General features: G+C 43.3%; 1 protein-coding gene across 4 annotated transcripts in view; it reads right to left on the reverse strand.

Annotated features, from left to right (window-relative positions):
- Positions 1–18,023, reverse strand: part of ptk2ab (protein tyrosine kinase 2ab) — a 59,038-nt gene extending 41,015 nt beyond the window's left edge. The window contains exons 1-2 of one of the 4 annotated variants that reach the window (XM_076281144.1): positions 17,929–18,023; positions 5,110–5,139 (exon numbers count right to left, since the gene is read on the reverse strand). Coding sequence is in view for 3 of the 4 variants with exons in the window: in XM_076281151.1 (XP_076137266.1) it covers positions 988–1,069 (82 nt within the window). In the remaining variant the exon portion in view is untranslated. Of the gene's footprint in view, positions 1–987; positions 1,114–5,109; positions 5,140–16,075; positions 16,345–17,928 lie in introns of those variants that run through there. The other 3 variants (XM_076281142.1, XM_076281151.1, XM_076281146.1) reach the window with 3 other exon arrangements.
- Between the last annotated feature and the right edge of the window lie 493 nt (positions 18,024–18,516).

Raw genomic sequence — 18,516 nt, forward strand, 5'->3', positions numbered from 1 at the left:
CCAGGAGGCCATTAGGCATTTTTGGAGCTGCCGAATTATCTAACGTGCTCCATTTAGTCTTTTACCCAGATACTGGGGGATCCAATCCAGCTCCAGTGAGTAGCTGAACTGGAGAAGGGCAAAGCAAGGCAAGCCAGCTGCTGCTGCCGCTGCTTTGGCACTTGCAGGTACATGGCCTAGTTATCCACCTCTGGGAAGGCACACTAATCACACAGCACACTGACACTTAATCAGTCCAAGACGAATGGGAATTCAGCCCTGAGTAATGAAGCCGCTTCATGCAGCGCTGGCCCTCCGGTAAGATGCAGCCAGGAGTTTATCGTGTTCTGAGTGCAGCTGGAGAGATCGTCATTAAAACAGCTGATTGATATGAGGCAGCGAGAGAGAAACAGGGCTTTTGTTGGATTGCGTAATTATGGAGCTGGATCATAAAGGGCTCTCTATAGCTCAGGCACAGTAACATGAGGACTCTGGGCTTCTGCAATCTACCTCAGTTCCATCATAGCTCTGATTACACGCACAAAGGGCAACGCTTGACTCACAAACAACTAAACAACAGAAACAGAGCATTCCATTTGAAGGACATCTCTAAAATCAAGCTTTCAACATTATCTTTCAGCACTATCAGATGACAAGACAAAGACAGTTCCTTCACGCGGCTCGTTACTGAACACCAAGTGAAAGCATTGCTCGTATCTCACAGAGACAGAGGCACGACAGAGGAGCATGGCAGAGGAGCGTGGCAGAGGAGCGAGCGTGGCAGAGGAGCGTGGCAGAGGAGCGTGGCAGAGAAGCGAGCGTGGCAGAGGAGCGAGCGTGGCAGAGGAGCGAGCGTGGCAGAGGAGCGAGCGTGGCAGAGGAGCGTGGCAGAGGAGCGAGCGTGGCAGAGGAGCGTGGCAGAGGAGCGTGGCAGAGGAGCGAGCGTGGCAGAGGAGCGTGGCAGAGGAGCGTGGCGTCTCCAGAGCCGCTGTGGTGTGATGGACGTACTTGGCAGCGGCGGGCCGTAGGAGTAGACGCAGGCGCCCCGTGTCCAGCACAGGGGGAAGGGGCTGCAGCCGCTGGACTCCATGTGGTCTCCGCCTGCTGGCGCGCTCCAGGCCCCGCGGCTGCCCAGCGCTCCTGCGTCCGCATAGAGCCCCGGCAGCCGCCCCCGGCCCCAAGCCGGCCTGGCACCGGCTCACCGCGGTCACCACAGCAGGAGCGGACACGGGGGGTGCACGCACTGCCAGAGGGCTCGCTGGGGCAGAACCAGTGCAGGTGTTTCGTAAGCTCCGAGGATCACCAACTCACCAAACAGAACACCCCCCTTCCCACAAAAACAGAAACCGGTTTGGAGAGGTCATGGAGATGGGAGAATGGCATCCAAGAAGAGCTGCTTCGCGTGCTGCCTCCACTGTCTCAGTCCTGCCCTTATTTAACAAATCCACAGGGTTTTCGCAGCCAACAGCATCAAAAACAAATCCCCCGCTACGCGTGTTGCTTTTGAAAATTAATCAAGGCAGAAACGTGGTTGAAAGATAAAAAAAAACTTGAAAAAAAACTTAAAACAAAGCCAAAAAATCCTCCATTTCTCTCCAGCTCCGAGAGAACATCTCATTTGAGCTTCTGCTGCTCATATCCAGGACACAGTGCCGCTGCAGCGAGACTCTCCCAAGAGGAGCGGGTGGGAGTGTGTGAGGGTTAGTGTGTGTGTAGAGAGAGAGAGAGAGAGAGAGAGCAAGGCAGAGTGTGGGTATGGGAGGGAGGGTGGGAAAGGGGCAGTGAGAGAGAGTGAGTGAAAGAGAGAAGGAGGGAGAGCGAGAAAGAGAGAGCATGTTTCCTTTGACTGAAGTGGGTAAGCAAAGCGAGGCAGCTGAAAGAGGGGGAGACAGGAGGCGAGTTGGTGGAGAGGGGGGAACTGTCCTCATTCATATGCAGGGGCCCTCCCTCCCTCACAGCCATTCCCTCAGCCCTCCCCTGTTTACAGAGACGACACGGCCTCCTCCACAGCACAAGAGAGCTGCATGTCCAGTCTGACCGGGTTGTTATGTGGACGGCGGGCCAGCCAAGCACTCGGCCCCAGGCTGCCCCTGCCAAGAGCCCTCCACTACAAACCACCACTCAAGGTCTTAAATCTCACACACACACACACGTACACACACGTACACACACGTACACACACGTACACACAGGGTAAGACAGCTTTGGCAGCCTGAAAACAAGTGGATGAGGGGATGATCTGAAACTATGTAAGCCCAAACTCTACATGCACACTGCAATCCTGATCAAACTGTGGCCACACCTGCTGTGCTCTGCGCCCTGCGTCTGCTCCACTAAACACGAAACATCTTAACAGCCACACACACAATCAACCGAATACTAAAGAACACATTCTGGGTACAAAACACAAGATTTGTGTACATGAAGCAGAAATCTAATCTGGGGAACTACACAAAGCAAAATGAGAATTTCTATCTAGCTACATAGTTCAGGGCAAGCTACTGGACACACTGTGGAGTGGGGAGCTGTACAAATGACCACTTTATCACTAATCACCATCCCTTTTGCACTGCCTCCCTCAAAACACAGTCACTTGCAAGCAAACAGCAAACGTATCCAGAGACAAGACCCACTAGATACAGAGTGGAGATGAACACCAGTAGAATAGGTGGACAGTGAATCCTACTCCAGCAGGCACTGTTTAGCATTCTACTCCAGAAGAATGATAATCAAGCCCAGCTTGAGAGTCAATCATTTGAAGCATCTGCTGTGTTGAGCCATCACTGTATTTATTCAACATTCCATTGCCTTGAGAGGGGAATATAGTAAGCCTACTTAGGATACCTATCGAATGCAGAGCAAGCCAAGCCCTTTGTGCATTGTTGCTGCTTGCTCTCTAAGCAACAATGGTAAACTGGGCAACTTCCACAAGTTAACATACAAGTCCACCCCCTGCTGTCTGTCCATTAGAATTAGTCAGATGACACTGATACTTTGGGAGGGTTCTAGGAATAAACATTTTTCATCTATGCAATAGCAACATCAGATGGAAAAATAATTAACAGCAGCTTTAAAGGTTAGTAAGTCAACTGAAAATAGGTTTCATGGGGACATATCTAATGTTTGCGGGAAAGGACTGGTCATTTTTTGCCACAGAATTAACACAGTGAGCTCAGATTCCAGAGTCAACAAACGGTACAACGATACTGTAGGCAGTAAGTAGGCTGCACCTGCCACTGCCAGCTTACATAGAGCGGGCCAGGGGTTTATTTACCCCTTTGGCATATGAGCACATGACAAGACACACCAGCAAAGAGCACCAGACAAATGAGGTACAGGTAGCTACAGTATATCAAATCAGTGGCACACTTGAAACTGAATCACTGTAAAGTCAGACATCTAACATTAAAGAAGATTTCAAGAAATGAGGTTATCTAACAGACATGGATGTAAGGATGTCCGGAATGTTGCAAATCTATAACTGATCCTATCAGGTCAGTGCTGTTAAATATGGATAAGCAATCAGTGGACTCAATTTTTTTATTTAGTTTGATGGAGATAGAGTTTACTAAAACGAGTTTACTAAAAAGAAAGGTTTTGAACAACTCACTTTAATAGTTGTTGTTTCCGCTCGATGCTATCTTGCCAAAACCTTTCTTTTTAGTAAACAATGTTCTCAATGCTCAAGTTCATGTGTACCCAGACCCTGGTGATACTTCGAGCAAAGTTTTGTGTTGCGTCAAGCCTTCTTAGTGTTTTAAAAATAGCTATTTTGATGTGATCATAGTATGATCACATCAAAATAGTAGTGCTTTAACACTCCCATTCAAAAGGCCATTTGACCTGAAAAAGACAATACGGTCAATCTTAAAAGCGGCGCTTCCATCCTAACTAGGGGTCGACCAATTATCGGCCGGGCCGATTATTAGGGCCGATATTTAGCATTTTTATAATTATCGGTATCGGCCATTTTTTCCACCGATAAGCCGATATTGAAATGGATAAAGAATGAAACACGCTACTTTGTCTGTACTACTGACATTGGGTGGCGTGTTCCTTTAACAAGCACATAGCCCATTGTGTAGGCCTACTCTATGAAAATTTGCTATCACTCAGCTCTTGGATTAACATGATACACAGGATTTACACTTGCAAGTGATGCAAGTTGATGGAAAATTGTGTATCAAAAGAAGAAAGAAAAGTTTGCATAATTAAATGCTTTTGAATGAAATTTTTGCAGCATATCACCTTTACTATCTACCACCCTTTTTGACAACTGACATATCGGTTTTACATATCGGTTATCGGCCTCCTGTTTTGGTAATAATTGATATCGGTATCGGCCCTCAAAAAACCATATCGGTCGATCCCTAATCCTAACTATGCTCTCAAAGACTCTACAGTGGACGTGTCTAAAAAACACCAAAGACAAGCATTAAGTGCTGCCTTAACCAAAGCCGTTGTACCTGCCTTGCCACGCAGTCCCTGGTGTTCCACATGCAGCTGTTAAGTCCCAGATTCTCCCTGTATTGAGTGCTGAGACAGGGGACCTCCTGGCAGCCTAGCCTCCCACAGGGAGCAATCAAAGCCTCAAATATCACCTCAGCAAGCCACATCCTCCAGAGACACAGGGGAGAGCTCACACTAGGGCCTCCAGTCAAACAACTACAGCCAAATTCAACAGACCCTCCACTGCAGCGAGAGACTGATACTTCACATAAAATGCAAGCCCTTTCATTGACTGGATAGATAGGCTACTCCAAATGAAATGTTATGACACTCTTTACAGTTGCTGAGACCTACTATTGCTTTACCTAGATCACACAACTTCTGGATGAATATCATTTGTCCTCAAAGGTCTCACCACCTTTAAGGGTGTGCATCCTTGAGATAGACAGTGATAAATGCTTTTGTCCTGCATTCTAAACAACCATTATACAGTATGAAAGGAATGCATTTTAAGCAAAAAAAAAAGAACTGTCAAGACAATGAATAAATGAATTATTCATTTATCGAAACAATTCAGAAACACATATATGTAACTGCATTTAATTCAGATTAAATATAACTGTGTTTAATACAGATTAAAAACAGACAAACATTATTCATTACTGTTTAATGAGCACTTACCTGTGTAGTAATGTGATATCCTTGAAATATCTAGAAAAGAAAAAGAAATAAAATTAGACTGTGTGCTTCCACCCGTTTTCAGACCACCATTGAAGGAGTTGATTAGAGTCCATCAGAATGTGCCTGGTGGAGGAGGCACACATTAATATTCACACACACACACACACACACACACACACACACACACACACACACACACACACACACACACACACACACACACACACACACACACACACACACACACACACACACACACACACACACACACACACACAGAGACACACACACAGAGACACACACACACACACACACACACACACGTCAGGTCATTAGCAGTAGCTGGTGTGCTGGCAGGTTGTGAGCGCCAGCCAAGCTGCCATCATTAACGCCAGCCATGCCCAGGGCAACACTCAGCGCCGTCCTGTTAGCTGCTAGCTGAGGTGGCAGACTGCCTCAAATTCAGCCTGATGGCACACTGAATACTACAGGCCTCGCTGTGATACTCAGGGCCATCTCAGCACACCACACTAACACCTCCATGAACAGCATTTTAAAGGTGTTACTCTAGTTTAACTGGGAGAGCAAGGTGCTAGCCACACCAAGGTCAAACATCTAGTACTCAGGGACACTCAGACTCATGAAAACCTGCAAGATTTTGTTTTGCTATTTGTAAAACTAAACCTGCCATCTTTAATAGAGATTACTAAAGATTAGCTATAGATTGGAAAGAGGCCTATTGGTTTCTGCACTGCAAAGTCATTTAGTCATAGCATTGTTTTGGTTTTTGCCTAATTGACACATTATAATGCTGGGCGGTATGACCAAAAATGTATATCACGGTATTTTTCAAAATTCTTACGGTTTCACGGTATATAACGGTATTTTTTTACCATGCATAATCAGATGTTCACAGCGTTTTCTACAGGTTGAGAGAGGAATTGCTGCAGTACATTGACTAAGGAAGGTCTATTTTACTGTCATGATGTAGAATAACTCCACACTAGTGGAAATGCAGTTTTGCATGGCCCCAGAAAATGATGCTGTTTACAAAGAGCCACTCATGATTCTAATGAAGAATCTAATCAGAATGCAAAGACAATTGCAGTCAAAATACAGAAGTTTTACTGAGCAAATTTCACAAACATCTTGTATAAAACCAATACAAAATGTAGTGCAACTTGCAATAATTATACTTTTTTGAAAATTATACAATTTAAAATAAAACCTCTCTGTCAAATAGGCCTATCAGAAATGTATTGTTATTGTGTGGTTTACATGACGTTAGTGGTAGGCTAACGTTAACTTGATGTGGATGTCTTGTTAGCCTGCCATGAGCTTCGGTTCGGTTCGCTAGGCAAAAAAATAACAAAAAGGTTCGTTTTGGTGCACTGATGACAGTCAGGATCATTTCTAACTAGCCAGCTAGTATTGCTCAGTTCATGTCTATAACACGCTTTACTTGCTACCTGGATAATTTCAGCGAATATTCTTAAGGTGAGATGAATGATAAGATCATAAACTTCACTGTGTTCGGTGGGTTGCTAACTAACGACATCACCTACTAGCCAGCCACAGCTGTTGAACAATCTCAATAGAATTTTCGTGACGGTAAATCCTTTTCAATGCAGTATCCCTTTTTCCTTCCAGTAACGTTTTTCCTTAACTAAAGAAACAATTTAAGGTATTATTTCTGTGCAACACCCTTAAATAAACCCCTTACCTAAGGAGAAATTAAGCCTTAAGGGTCATACTTCAGGGGAAAAACTTAAGGTGTTTTGTGTTTACCCTCACTATGCCTCGCAGTGGCACCATGCGCGCGTCTGAAAAAAGTCCCGTCTGAAACACTGTCGCGCGGCGCAGCGTTCCAAACGTTGTGTAATCAAATACACCGGTATGGCGGTATATTAAAAATTCATATCATAACGAAAATATACACCGGTATACGGTGTGAACCGGTATACCGCCCAGCACTAACACATTACACAAGGATACAAGGATACAAGGAAGTTTATTGTCACATGCATATAGTTACTGGAAGTAAGAAATGCAGTGAAATTATGGGGGGGGGGGGGGGGGGTAAAAAGTGCAGTAGAAGAGGGGTTTAGTAGATTAAGTGGCAAGGGCTGCATAAGAAAGGTGGGGGAGGATTGGGATTGGGGGGGGGGGGGGCACCAACAAGGAGCACCCAAGAGCAACAGGGGCAAGAAAAACTCCCTTACCAAGGAAGAAACCTTGGGCAGATCCACGGCTCAAGGGGCTAACCCAACTGCCAGGGGTCTTGGTGTGTGTGTTGGGGGGATGACAGGGGAGATGGGATAGTGTGCTGTGTATGTGGGGAGAGGGCAGTGTGCAATATGTGTGTTGGAGAAGCTTCCTCATGAGACAATGTGCTGTGTATTGGGGGGGGGGAGTGTGCTGTAAGTATGTTGGGGATGTGTGTTGGAAAAGCTTCCTGATGAAATAGTGTGCTGTGTATGTAGGGGAGGGGGGGGGGGGGAGTGTACTGCAAGTATGGTGAAGGGACTTACTATTGCAAGCAGAGTACTGTATGTATGATGTATGTGAGTGATGACAGTGAAGATGTGTGTGTGGGCGGGAGGGAAGTGGTGCAGTGACCAGAGCACTAAGTAGTAGGGTTGGGCACCGAAACACGGTTCTAATATGGCACCGGTGCCGAGGCAAACGGTAGTAACTGCATCGAATAACAACGTGGATTTCGGTGCTTCATTTCGGTGCTTAAAAAGCTTTTTTTTTTTTTTTAATACGAGGCATCACTGGATGTCATGCGCCATCTCTAATGTCTTGCTCTGATAGCAACACATCCAGACACAGTTAGCTGCTAGCTAACGTAAACACTGGATGTATAAACCAGAGGAGTGCACCACATAGGCGAGTGGACAGTGTTTGACAGTTGCTGTTAAAATGCCTACTAGGCTAGCACTGGGAATCTAAACACTTCAACACCGACATGTAGCCTAACAAAACTATTGCGTGTTATGAGTTAAGACATGAAATTTCTTGAAGCATTTGGGAACACACTGAATTAACTGTTAGTCCCTGTTCCCTGTTAGATTAGCTTGCTTGCAAATGCCGTTGTCCATGACCTGGCAGTTCTATGGCAAGCGGTTTTAACATACCTTATGGCAAACCGCCTACACTGGGTAAACTTGAAAGCAGAGCTTACCATTGTGTGCATGCATGGCAAGCTGTTTTAACATTTAAATGTATTATTCGTAGGAGCAATGAGATATTGATAGTAAATTGAATATAACAGTTCAATTTCATGTTCAAATTTGTCTTATCAATAAAAAAAAAAGTAATTCATGCTTTAGACCATTTTAATTTAAAACATTTTAAAAACAAAGTACCGATTCAGGCACCGTTTCGGCACCGGCACCGTTTTAAAAGTATCAATTTAGCACCGGTATCGGATAAAACCCAAACGATACTCAACACTACTAAGTAGTAATACCCAAGCCTACCAAACACATTAGTGCCAAATGGTTCATGTTCATGGGGGCTGTGCCAACTCTGGAGATGCTCTGGTCCTAAGTCAGACTCCAGAGTGTACGATCGAGTCTACGACCACCTGGGGCTGTCCAGCAGACCTGTGGTCACTGCCCAGCAACTTTAATGCCACACAACCTGCTTACCCTGCACAGAGAAACTCGGGCCATGTGCATGGGATGCACCTGGACATTGGTCAGTGCAATCGCCTGCTGTAAGGCCAAGAAAAGCATTGCCTGACAAAACTGGCGAAGGGATTAACTTGGACAGATGACACGACAGGAGTGGGAAGAGGATGGACGCATTGGACGGGCACATTAGAATGGACGTGAATCATTTCTCATTGATGTGGTCAGTGGTCTTGCGTATTATTACTTGTATAATGTATCAATTAAGCATGACCCACAGCTTATGCTGTCAGCTCGAAGAGCAAGTTGTCAGAAATAAGCCCTGTGATTGGACAGCTGGCATATGAGGGTGTTTGTTCATCTGCAAATTTGTACAAAATAGAATGATTGGATACGTAAGGGCTCACTAACGGCCCCTGCGGTGTAAAATATAGTGTAGACTAATACACTATATTAAAGTTTGCTGTCTCCAATCTCAACTAAAGATACGGATTTCGTTTGACAAATCACAAAAAAATCCTGCTGGTAGAAGTGAGGAGAGTTGACCTCTCGTTGGCTTCTCTCATGACTGCGAGGATATCGGAGCAGGGGTTTGTGTACCTTTGGCTCAGCCACCAAAAAAAAGGAAGTGAGATGTCATGAGCAGCACAGATCGCTGAGTCATGCATGCGGGCCTGTGTGCTCCAGCACTGAGTCAAAGCAGCACAGAGCGTTGAGTCATGCATGCAGGCCTGTGTGCTTCAGCACTGTGAGTCAAAGCAGCACAGAGCGCTGAGTCATGCATGCGGGCCTGTGTACTTCAGCACTATGAGTCAAAGCAGCACAGAGCGCTGAGTCATGCATGCGGGCCTGTGTGCTTCAGCACTATGAGTCAAAGCAGCACAGAGCGCTGAGTCATGCATGCGGGCCTGTGTGCTTCAGCACTATGAGTCAAAGCAGTACAGAGCGCTGAGTCATGCATGCTGGCCTGTGTACTCCAGCACTGTGAGTCAAAGCAGCACAGCTGCAAAACAGCACACAGACAAGTCTCCACAGAATATACTGAAGCTAAGGAAGGCAGCTGTAGCATCCCTGATCCAGGAAGATAATGACATTAGCATTGAAAGTCACCAGATAAAGACATCTGTTAGTTAGTTTGTGTGATCAACATAAGGCATAACACTTCATATATGTGAATTTCCAAAGGTATTTCAACTGCTGTCAGCTGACTCTCTGTAAGAGAGTAAACAGGTCTAGACAAGATCTAAAATACCTAACACAACTATAACTACAAGGACACCAGTTCAATCAGGCCAGCATTAAAGGAAATTATAGTATGCCACTGAGAAGTAAAGTTAGAATTGACACACGACTGCTACCGTTTAGTTTCACATTTAAATGTTGATGTGAAATTGCCTGACAGCGATATCTATGCAGAGGCAGTGCCAGTGGTGGTATAGTACTGAGAACATTTATGATAACAGTGTGAAACGGTGCATTTAGGTCCTTGAGGTAGTAGTGTCTGAGTTTAGTCCCCCTCATGAAACCCTCCTGCTTTGGAGCAAAAATGATCTGTGGTCTGCAACACAAACACCCTCAAATGGCCTTCATTTAGGACTGCAGCAGCTGGAGAAGAGCAGCTTAGCCACAGCACTGACCACAGATTAAGGACAGAGGAAGACACGTCTTAACAGCATGGGAACTACTGCATGCATAAGACTGATTGCATGTCCTCCTCCGCACCTACACAACATCACCAAAAGCTCAGAGACAGCCTCACGTGGACAGACTTCAGTGAAAGTGAGTCTGATTTCAAACAACTGTCCCAAACAGCTGGTTCATTCTAGAGGATTTTTTTTTCTCTCCCTCGTAAGGAGCTTGACCACCCCACCTGTACACTGCAGTTCAAGGATCTGAGCATAAACAAATGAATGAATGTGCATACTTCACTGTTCCCCCAAACAAGCTTTCATCCCCTCCAGTTCCACTGCATGGGCATCAGACCAAGCCATGAGGATCTAGCTTAAATAAGGACATGCAGTATTGCCATATGGGCTCTGTCTACAGTACATCCACTTGGTCACTTGGTAAAGCAAATGGCGCAAGCATCCATACAAATGTCTATGTGAGCATTTGTGTGTCCTTCTATTTAACACTGATTTGCATGAAATCCATTAAATTATCAGCAGTGTAGTGTTGCACGGTGTATCGATACTAAAAAGGTATCACGATGCCTTTACGCAAAAAACGATACGATTTCCGACGTTTTTAGAATCGATACTTTATTAAAATAATAACGTTCTGTGTTTGTGTGAACTGCTGCTCTCACTGCTCCTTGCACGCATCTAGGCAAGTGGGCGTGTCAAGCAGGCAGCTCTGAGTGAGTGAGTGAGTGCGCAGCAACGTCAACATAGTTCTTTGCCGACAGTCCTCGGCCTTGTGGATAAAACAAAAGGTGATGTGAAATCTAAAACTATTTTGGATACATCGCGAATAGTGAAGGCAAGCCATCAGGTACACAGAGGCCCGTTTGTAAAATATGTTTTATGAGTTCAAAGAACGACAGGTTAACCAATATGCTATAGAAAACACAACTAGAGATGATCCACTTGCCAATCTACAGACACCTGCGCAGGTTCATTTTATCTGTGGTGAGTGGGTTCATGACCCCCCCAGCCTGCCTACATGGTTAGTGCCAAGTTTTTCTCTTCTGTGTTCTTCTCTGAAAGTGAAACGAGTATGGTTCTCTGGGATAAAGCGAACCTTCCTTCATCAATGAATTTTGACGAGACATAACGAGCTGTAATCATAGGGTGCTAACGTGATGAAAGCGCAATATTCACGCCAGAATAACATTACCAACACTACCAAACAATCTATTTCATGTTCGGTCAGTACTACTGGTAATATTTGTCATGGCATGTAGACTGCAATTTGTTCAATAATTATTGCCCAGATGTAGGATAGGCCGATAGGCTACCCGAAATGCGCTAATTAAAGCCCACAGCATATTACCATCATATTAGCGGCTTATTGTTACGTGGTAGCAAATCATGTTATCAAAGAAATAGACGTAATGTAATGCACACAGATATATTGCAACAGGTAATGGTGTAGGCCTATCTGACAAAGACCTGAGTGGTTGGAACGTCGTACTTGTACACTGGGCGCAAAGAAGACTATCCTCACATTTTTCCCTTTGCAACTGTCAAAGAAATCCAATGAACACGGGAAGGCCTAGGGTAGCCTATACTGTACATCAGACGGCCTAAAGATTAGGCATAGCATTCAGTGATTTGCATGCAGTAATTTCAACCCTGACCTTGATCTAGCCTAGTTTGGCTATTTAAAGCTACTTTATTGCCAAAACACAACACAACAAATGAACTATAACAAACAATAAAGGACTTAATCACACAAAGTAGGCCTACTATTTTACTGACTATAAAAAATAATAATTATGTAGGAAGTTTAGAAGTTTAGAACCCAGAATTGACCTGCACACTACAAAAGTGCACTGAATTCAACACAAATGACTCAATACACTTGGAGGAGGTATGAGTCCTTTCTTTTCCAGATATCTTAGGATTTCGCCGTAGTATCGCTTCAGTATCGAGCATCGTGATATTTATGGCAGGTATTGTATCGAAGTCATAATTTTGGTATCGTGACAACACTAATCAGCAGGTCTCAAGCAAACGCACAGTACTAATATAAACATATATATATATTTTACCGTATATTGTTTAAGATAAAAGAATCTGCTAAAATAATGAGTAGTGTACTAGGATTTAGATTTTCCTTGACCCTGAGCCAGTGCTTAAACAAATTCATTCACATTCAGCCTGCTCGGACACAGACATAATGTTGGTGCTGCGCCGATGGTCCATACTGACCATCCTGGTGACAAAACTGACATCATGCACATACCTAAACATAGCCACATCTGTAGGAGTATAGTTAAAGGTATACTATGCAGTTCCAGGTATGTTTGGCGACTGTAGAGCTCCCCCTAGAGCATACATGGGCAACATACGGCCCGTGGGCTTTCCCTGACCGGCCCGCGTAAGGTCCGTGAAAGAACAATAGTCAAGAGCCTAGCATAGAGATAATGCACGCAAATCAATATCGTATTTTTTATTTTGAAAGCGACTGCTTTTTGTACGCACATACATTTGTGCGTGGATGCATACGACGTAAACACCCTCACTGATGTGCTGGTGAATTTATGCTTCTGCGTCGACACAATGCAGTTGCCTTTACGTCGGCGTAAACCTTTCAAAGTTTTGTGTCTTTTATGTCTGCGTCGCTCACCACCGCAAAGGTTGTTAGAACGAACTCCTACTGCTGCTCGTTGACGATACGAAGTGTTAATTTCAAAACGTTACTGGCAGATAGACAGTTTACAATCGGATAACCCCGTAATTGTAACCAAAATATGTCTGAGTTTATTTGCAAAGCTTATGTTAGTGAACTAGTATGATGCTACTACCCACAGGTTGCTTGAAGCAGCCGGCTCAACACACAGAGCGAGTTCACCAATCACAGTTATGTGCATAAAGTTAAAGCAAAAACATAGCCTACATTTTTAAAATAGTTTTCTTTGTGCATGTTGATTAACTAATGACAGCCTATTGTCTGCTCCACATTTTCGTAGTCTAATTCTGCATAGAGTTAATTTAATGATGGTAATGATTTAATGATGAAATATTGCTGAGTGTTGATGAAATGGTGGCACAGGCCTATCGGTTGTACTGACTCCTTCACATTTTCATGACCTAGCCTAATTATATAGATATTGTAGTACTTTTTTATATCAGTCTTTGAAAATTTTGAAAAAAAAAGTCAATGTCAAAAAATCATTTTCGAGAATGAGGATTAAATACTGGACATAGATTAAATATTGCTGTTTTTCCTTTGTCTCTCTCACATTTTCATCTGTTCTTACGACTAGTAAACAAAACCATATGATTTACTTAATGTTATACAAGAACAGAATAGAATTGGACAGAATTGAGTTCAGACTTGAGTTCGGTATTTTGGGTCCGGCCCTCCTCAACAGTCCCAGTTTGTCATGTGGCCCCTTGGGGAAATTAGTTGCCCACCCCTGCCCTAGAGTCTTGATATATTTATATTTTACTCTGCCATTGTAAATAGGCAACTTCTCGTGGCTTGTTGCCCCTGTACAATGAAAATGTTTTTGTTGTTGAGGCGAAGGATTACCAACAGGCAAAGAGCCTCCATAGAGCTATATCTACTGACAAGCTAATGTTTTACGATTCTCACTGAAGGTCTTCGGGTCGACTATTCTTGAAGTTGCATGGCTGGTTCTCTTGTTAGTGACTCGCTACGGCTGTGCTATATGGCTATGCTAGGTGAACGATTCCCCTATTACAAGTTCGTTTGCCATCAAATTGGCTTTGTAAAGGTTATATTAGGGTGAAAATCTTGCATAGTGTACCTTAGAAGATCTTAGAAGATTTAAATGACATGAGAAAAGGTTTGTTTTATCCTGTTTGATTTACAGTACATCTAGGGTATGCATACTGTGTCTTCCCTTTTAATCAACCCCATCACCATAGTGTTGTAAATGCCATGCTTTACTTGAGATAATACTGTACATCACTTTATGATGTGAGACTAAATCTCAAACACTTCCACAGTATGTGTGTAAACTATTTTTTTAAATTGTATTTAACAAAAACATCCAGCTTAGTAGTAGGAGTAGGTCACCATTTCATCCATAACCTCTATCTCTGCTCTTCCTCACCCGACAGATCCCATCCAATCTGGTGACAGAACTCAGTCACATCTATTGTGCGGACATTCAACTGTAAACTCATAGTGAGAAAGCCCTTGACATTATGGAAGCTGGAAAGAAGTCTAACAACTGACAGAGGACTTTCATTCTGTAGAAAATGTGGTAGAAAAATATGACTGATTCAAACAAGAGCTCAGCTGGCATATTGTTCAATGCAATAACAAAGGTTAAATCAGATCAATATTCTCTCATAACATGAATGAACATACAATCAATATGACCAATATGAAAAGAACTTCCTCTTTCTCCATCACGTTCTGTTCACATTATCTTAGCTTCCCTTCTGGGCACAGCAGATATCAATAGTCTCACTGTCATCAGAGCTTTTTTTTTACCAAAAATTAACACACCTTAGCTCACACAACTGAAAATACTAAAATATAGAGGTTCTGAACTAAGTACAATCACAGCATGAACTGTGCTAGAATCAGAACTTCAACAAAGCAATGCAATGATATACTGTTCATCTCAATTTGAACTGGAAACTAGTAAAAGCTATTGCACCTGTTTAACGTTAGGGTCTTTAGGGATATGTTGTAGAGGAGAGGTGGCCATCATTTCTCTCTTCAGTAAAGACATACTTCGGTGTGGTAAATAATGCAGGCAAAATTACACAAACAGTTCATAGACAAACCACATCTTCTGTTTTGACATGTTACTTCAGTATCATTATATAGATGACAGTATGTTCTACTGTCTTTAATTAAACACAAATGCAGAGATAAATAGTTATTAATGCTACATGCCTTTACTTGTGTCAAGAATATACTTGCCTACTTAGCCAAGCTAAAGATTCATGCAGTTAGCAGTCCTTGTTATCTTTTGCCATACTTCTCTGGTGTTCCACTCCATTGAAAGCTATGATGTGGGATGCAGATCTCATCAGGCGTTTCTCGGTTGTAACTTGAAGCAAGATTTACATAGATATGTATTCAGTCACTCAGTCTAGACCCCAAGAAAGTCATAAACATGACTTGTGACCATCAGCTTTACTAATGGCTAAGAATGTAAGCTATCTTTTAGACAGCTAGCTTTGAACTGTGCATCAGAAACATTCTATAAGAGAGGAAGTATACCCTGAAGCAGTGCACGTCAGTGAGGTAACTCTCCTGGAATTCCTTTGGTCACATTAACATTCAAAATATGAAGCACAGCTGAGGGCAGGACTACTAAAGAACAAATTCTCAACCGCTGAGTTAGGCAACCATATTCTCCTCAAAGACGAAAGCCAAGACAATTAGGGGAGATTTCACAACAGCAACCTCACAAATGTCGCAAAAAACCTGACTGATATTTTCAGAATGCACCCACATGCAAGAGCGTACATGATGAACATGATCGTGAATTCCTCCCCTTATCTATACAGCCTCACCTTCAGTTGTTTACACCAGACAACGATACTGAGGCTATTTTCCCTAAACTGAAGTCAATGATAACAGCAACAACTTCTCTGTAGCATTTCTTTTTGAGCCTCTCGTTGTTGTCTGGGAGTGAAATGAAGTCAGAAGTCTTTCCAGACAGACCTTACCTCCCTGTGCACAGCTGAGAAGGCTCCAGAACTGCATGGTGCTGCTGTGGATTCAGGCAGGAGGGCCTCTCCAATCGACAATCTGAAGACCAGCTTAAAACAAACCCTTAAACCCTCTTATCTTACTGTTCTTATCTTAACACTCAAGATTTTAAGGTTTCCAGCTTGCTGCTTGAGGCGGCAAGAAAACATGCTGCATATGGTACACACCTTACTGTTTGAGACCAAACGGAAAGTATTCTGTGAAACATACTCTTCCACCTTCCCTCCTCCTGCCCCTCCTGTAGCCTAGTGCTAGCTATGACATGTCAAAACCACCACCTCCTACACACACGCAATAGTCAATAAGCAGGCTCCCTTCCAATTGGTCAGATCATGTAGAGAAGATGGAAACGCACCTAGAGGAACAAGCGGCGTCAGAGTGACAATAAAATCACTGACACATAATCATTGAAAAATAAAACAGCCACGTGTCTGGAAAGCAGTCACATCACAAAAAAGATGATAATTAAAACACTTTCTTCCAAGAGAGTGTTTTAATTATCATCTTTTTTGTGATGTGACTGCTTTCCAAACATGTGGCTGTTTTATTTTTCAGTTGTCAAAGTTGAAGAGCTAGACTGGTTGAAATCCAGTCTAGGTCTTGAAGTCACTGATTGGCAATAGACCTAGACTGGATTTCAATTCCACAGCTTCCCTGAAAAACATAACTGACAACTGTCCTTGTTGTGGAAGATAAAACTGCTTCACTTGTGTTTGATTAAAAAACATTTCTGAATTAGACTACATGCAGTTGCAGGTAAAGGAAACAATTAATATAGGCATAGGAGTTTGCCAAACGAGATATAGTTTTCAAAGTCATATTCATATTTATTTAGCCTAGTATTTTCCTCTTAAAATAGGCTACACCCGTTACCATGGCCTATATGGGTCTCCAATCTTTAGGCTACCTGAAACTGGGCAATGCCACAAATGCATACCACATCCGACTTCAATCATTAAAATTCAACAGATCTGCTTGAATATCTGTATTTTTTATCGAAGATAAGAGGAATAGACAAATTTTCACGGTAACCCGAGGACATTGCTTGGACATTGCTTGGACATTGTCTCCCCTGTGGCAAACTTCAAAACAAACCGATCTAGTGCACCATGTCCCATCAGGCAAAATTCACACAACGTGTATCGAGATGAAAACATAAACAAATCAAGCGTATGCCTACATGTCAATTTCCAGAGAAATAAGGCGATGATATTTTCATCTCAAAATGTTGTTTCAATGAAACAACTTACCCTTCATACTCTCTGCTCGGGAAACAATGTGTCTCACCGCCGCATTCTGAATAAATAACGCGTTTTGTTCTTGGTACCAGCGTGATACGTCAAATCCCTGCTGTTGTGTGATTATTCATAGGGCTATATGTCACAAAGCAATTAAGGCAATCAACGAGAAATATTGAATGTTAAAAAGATGGGGAAATTCACGGAAACACAAGTCTAACAGCAAGCAACCAGATGAGGAAAATGCTACGCGAAGAACCTTTGGTGTGATTCGGCATGGCAAAACACTACAGCTCTGCAACACAGTTAACACACCCGCTGGCATTAATACTACGTTAACCTCTTCGTGCCGATTTCATAATGGTCATCAATTGCTGGGGTAGCCTTGCAATAATCTACAATGCTTAAATTGCTACTATGCGACTGCGAGTCAGCAAAATATCATCCCTCCCAGCTAACGGGTCCGCGCTAACCCTATGTAGCCCCCATGCTAACAAGCTAACATTTCAATTATTACATTATATTCTAAAGCATTAACAATGAACATGTTGCGTGTGCATTTTAAAACTTACCTTTACCCTGCAAAATAAGAGTCTAAAAATTATCCCTTTGACTACTGTTCCTATTGCCCGCAAAAACGCGTAAACCCTGTGGAGTGGAGTTCCTTAGGCTCTGTGGGGTCTTCCTCCTCTGTCTCCTCTTCAGCCAGCTACACTCTCTCCCTCCTGTTTCCACTGTCACCACGGCACTGCATCTTGGGATGATTGCTTCAATATGGCTGACGCACAGTAACCCCGGCCAACCAAGGAGGAACGCCCTTTATTAATTCTGTTGAGTGGTCATCAGGTGGCGAACTCAGTGCTTATGGTGTGTTTTGTAACAGACCCTCACAACTTAATATAAGTCCTGGGCTAAGAGAAAATCTATCAACTGTATCATACTCACTTGAAATGGCTTAGAATAACTTCACATGAGATTGCCCAAAGCTGCCATGCCCAGCAGTTACAGAATTGTACACAGGCCTAGATGTCATCATCAACACCTACACAAACTACAAGAGGATGGAGAAGATGTGTATCTCCATTGTTATAGGGCACATTCCCTAACATTCATCTGCAAAGCACACTCGCAGACAAGCATACACCAACACACACCAACAC

This window comes from Alosa pseudoharengus, unplaced genomic scaffold, assembly GCF_046254945.1.
Source record: "Alosa pseudoharengus isolate Yale_2024_CS ecotype anadromous, Long Island Sound unplaced genomic scaffold, YU_APseudo_1.1 YU_APseudo_1.1_scf_12, whole genome shotgun sequence".
Lineage (NCBI taxonomy): Eukaryota > Metazoa > Chordata > Actinopteri > Clupeiformes > Clupeidae > Alosa > Alosa pseudoharengus.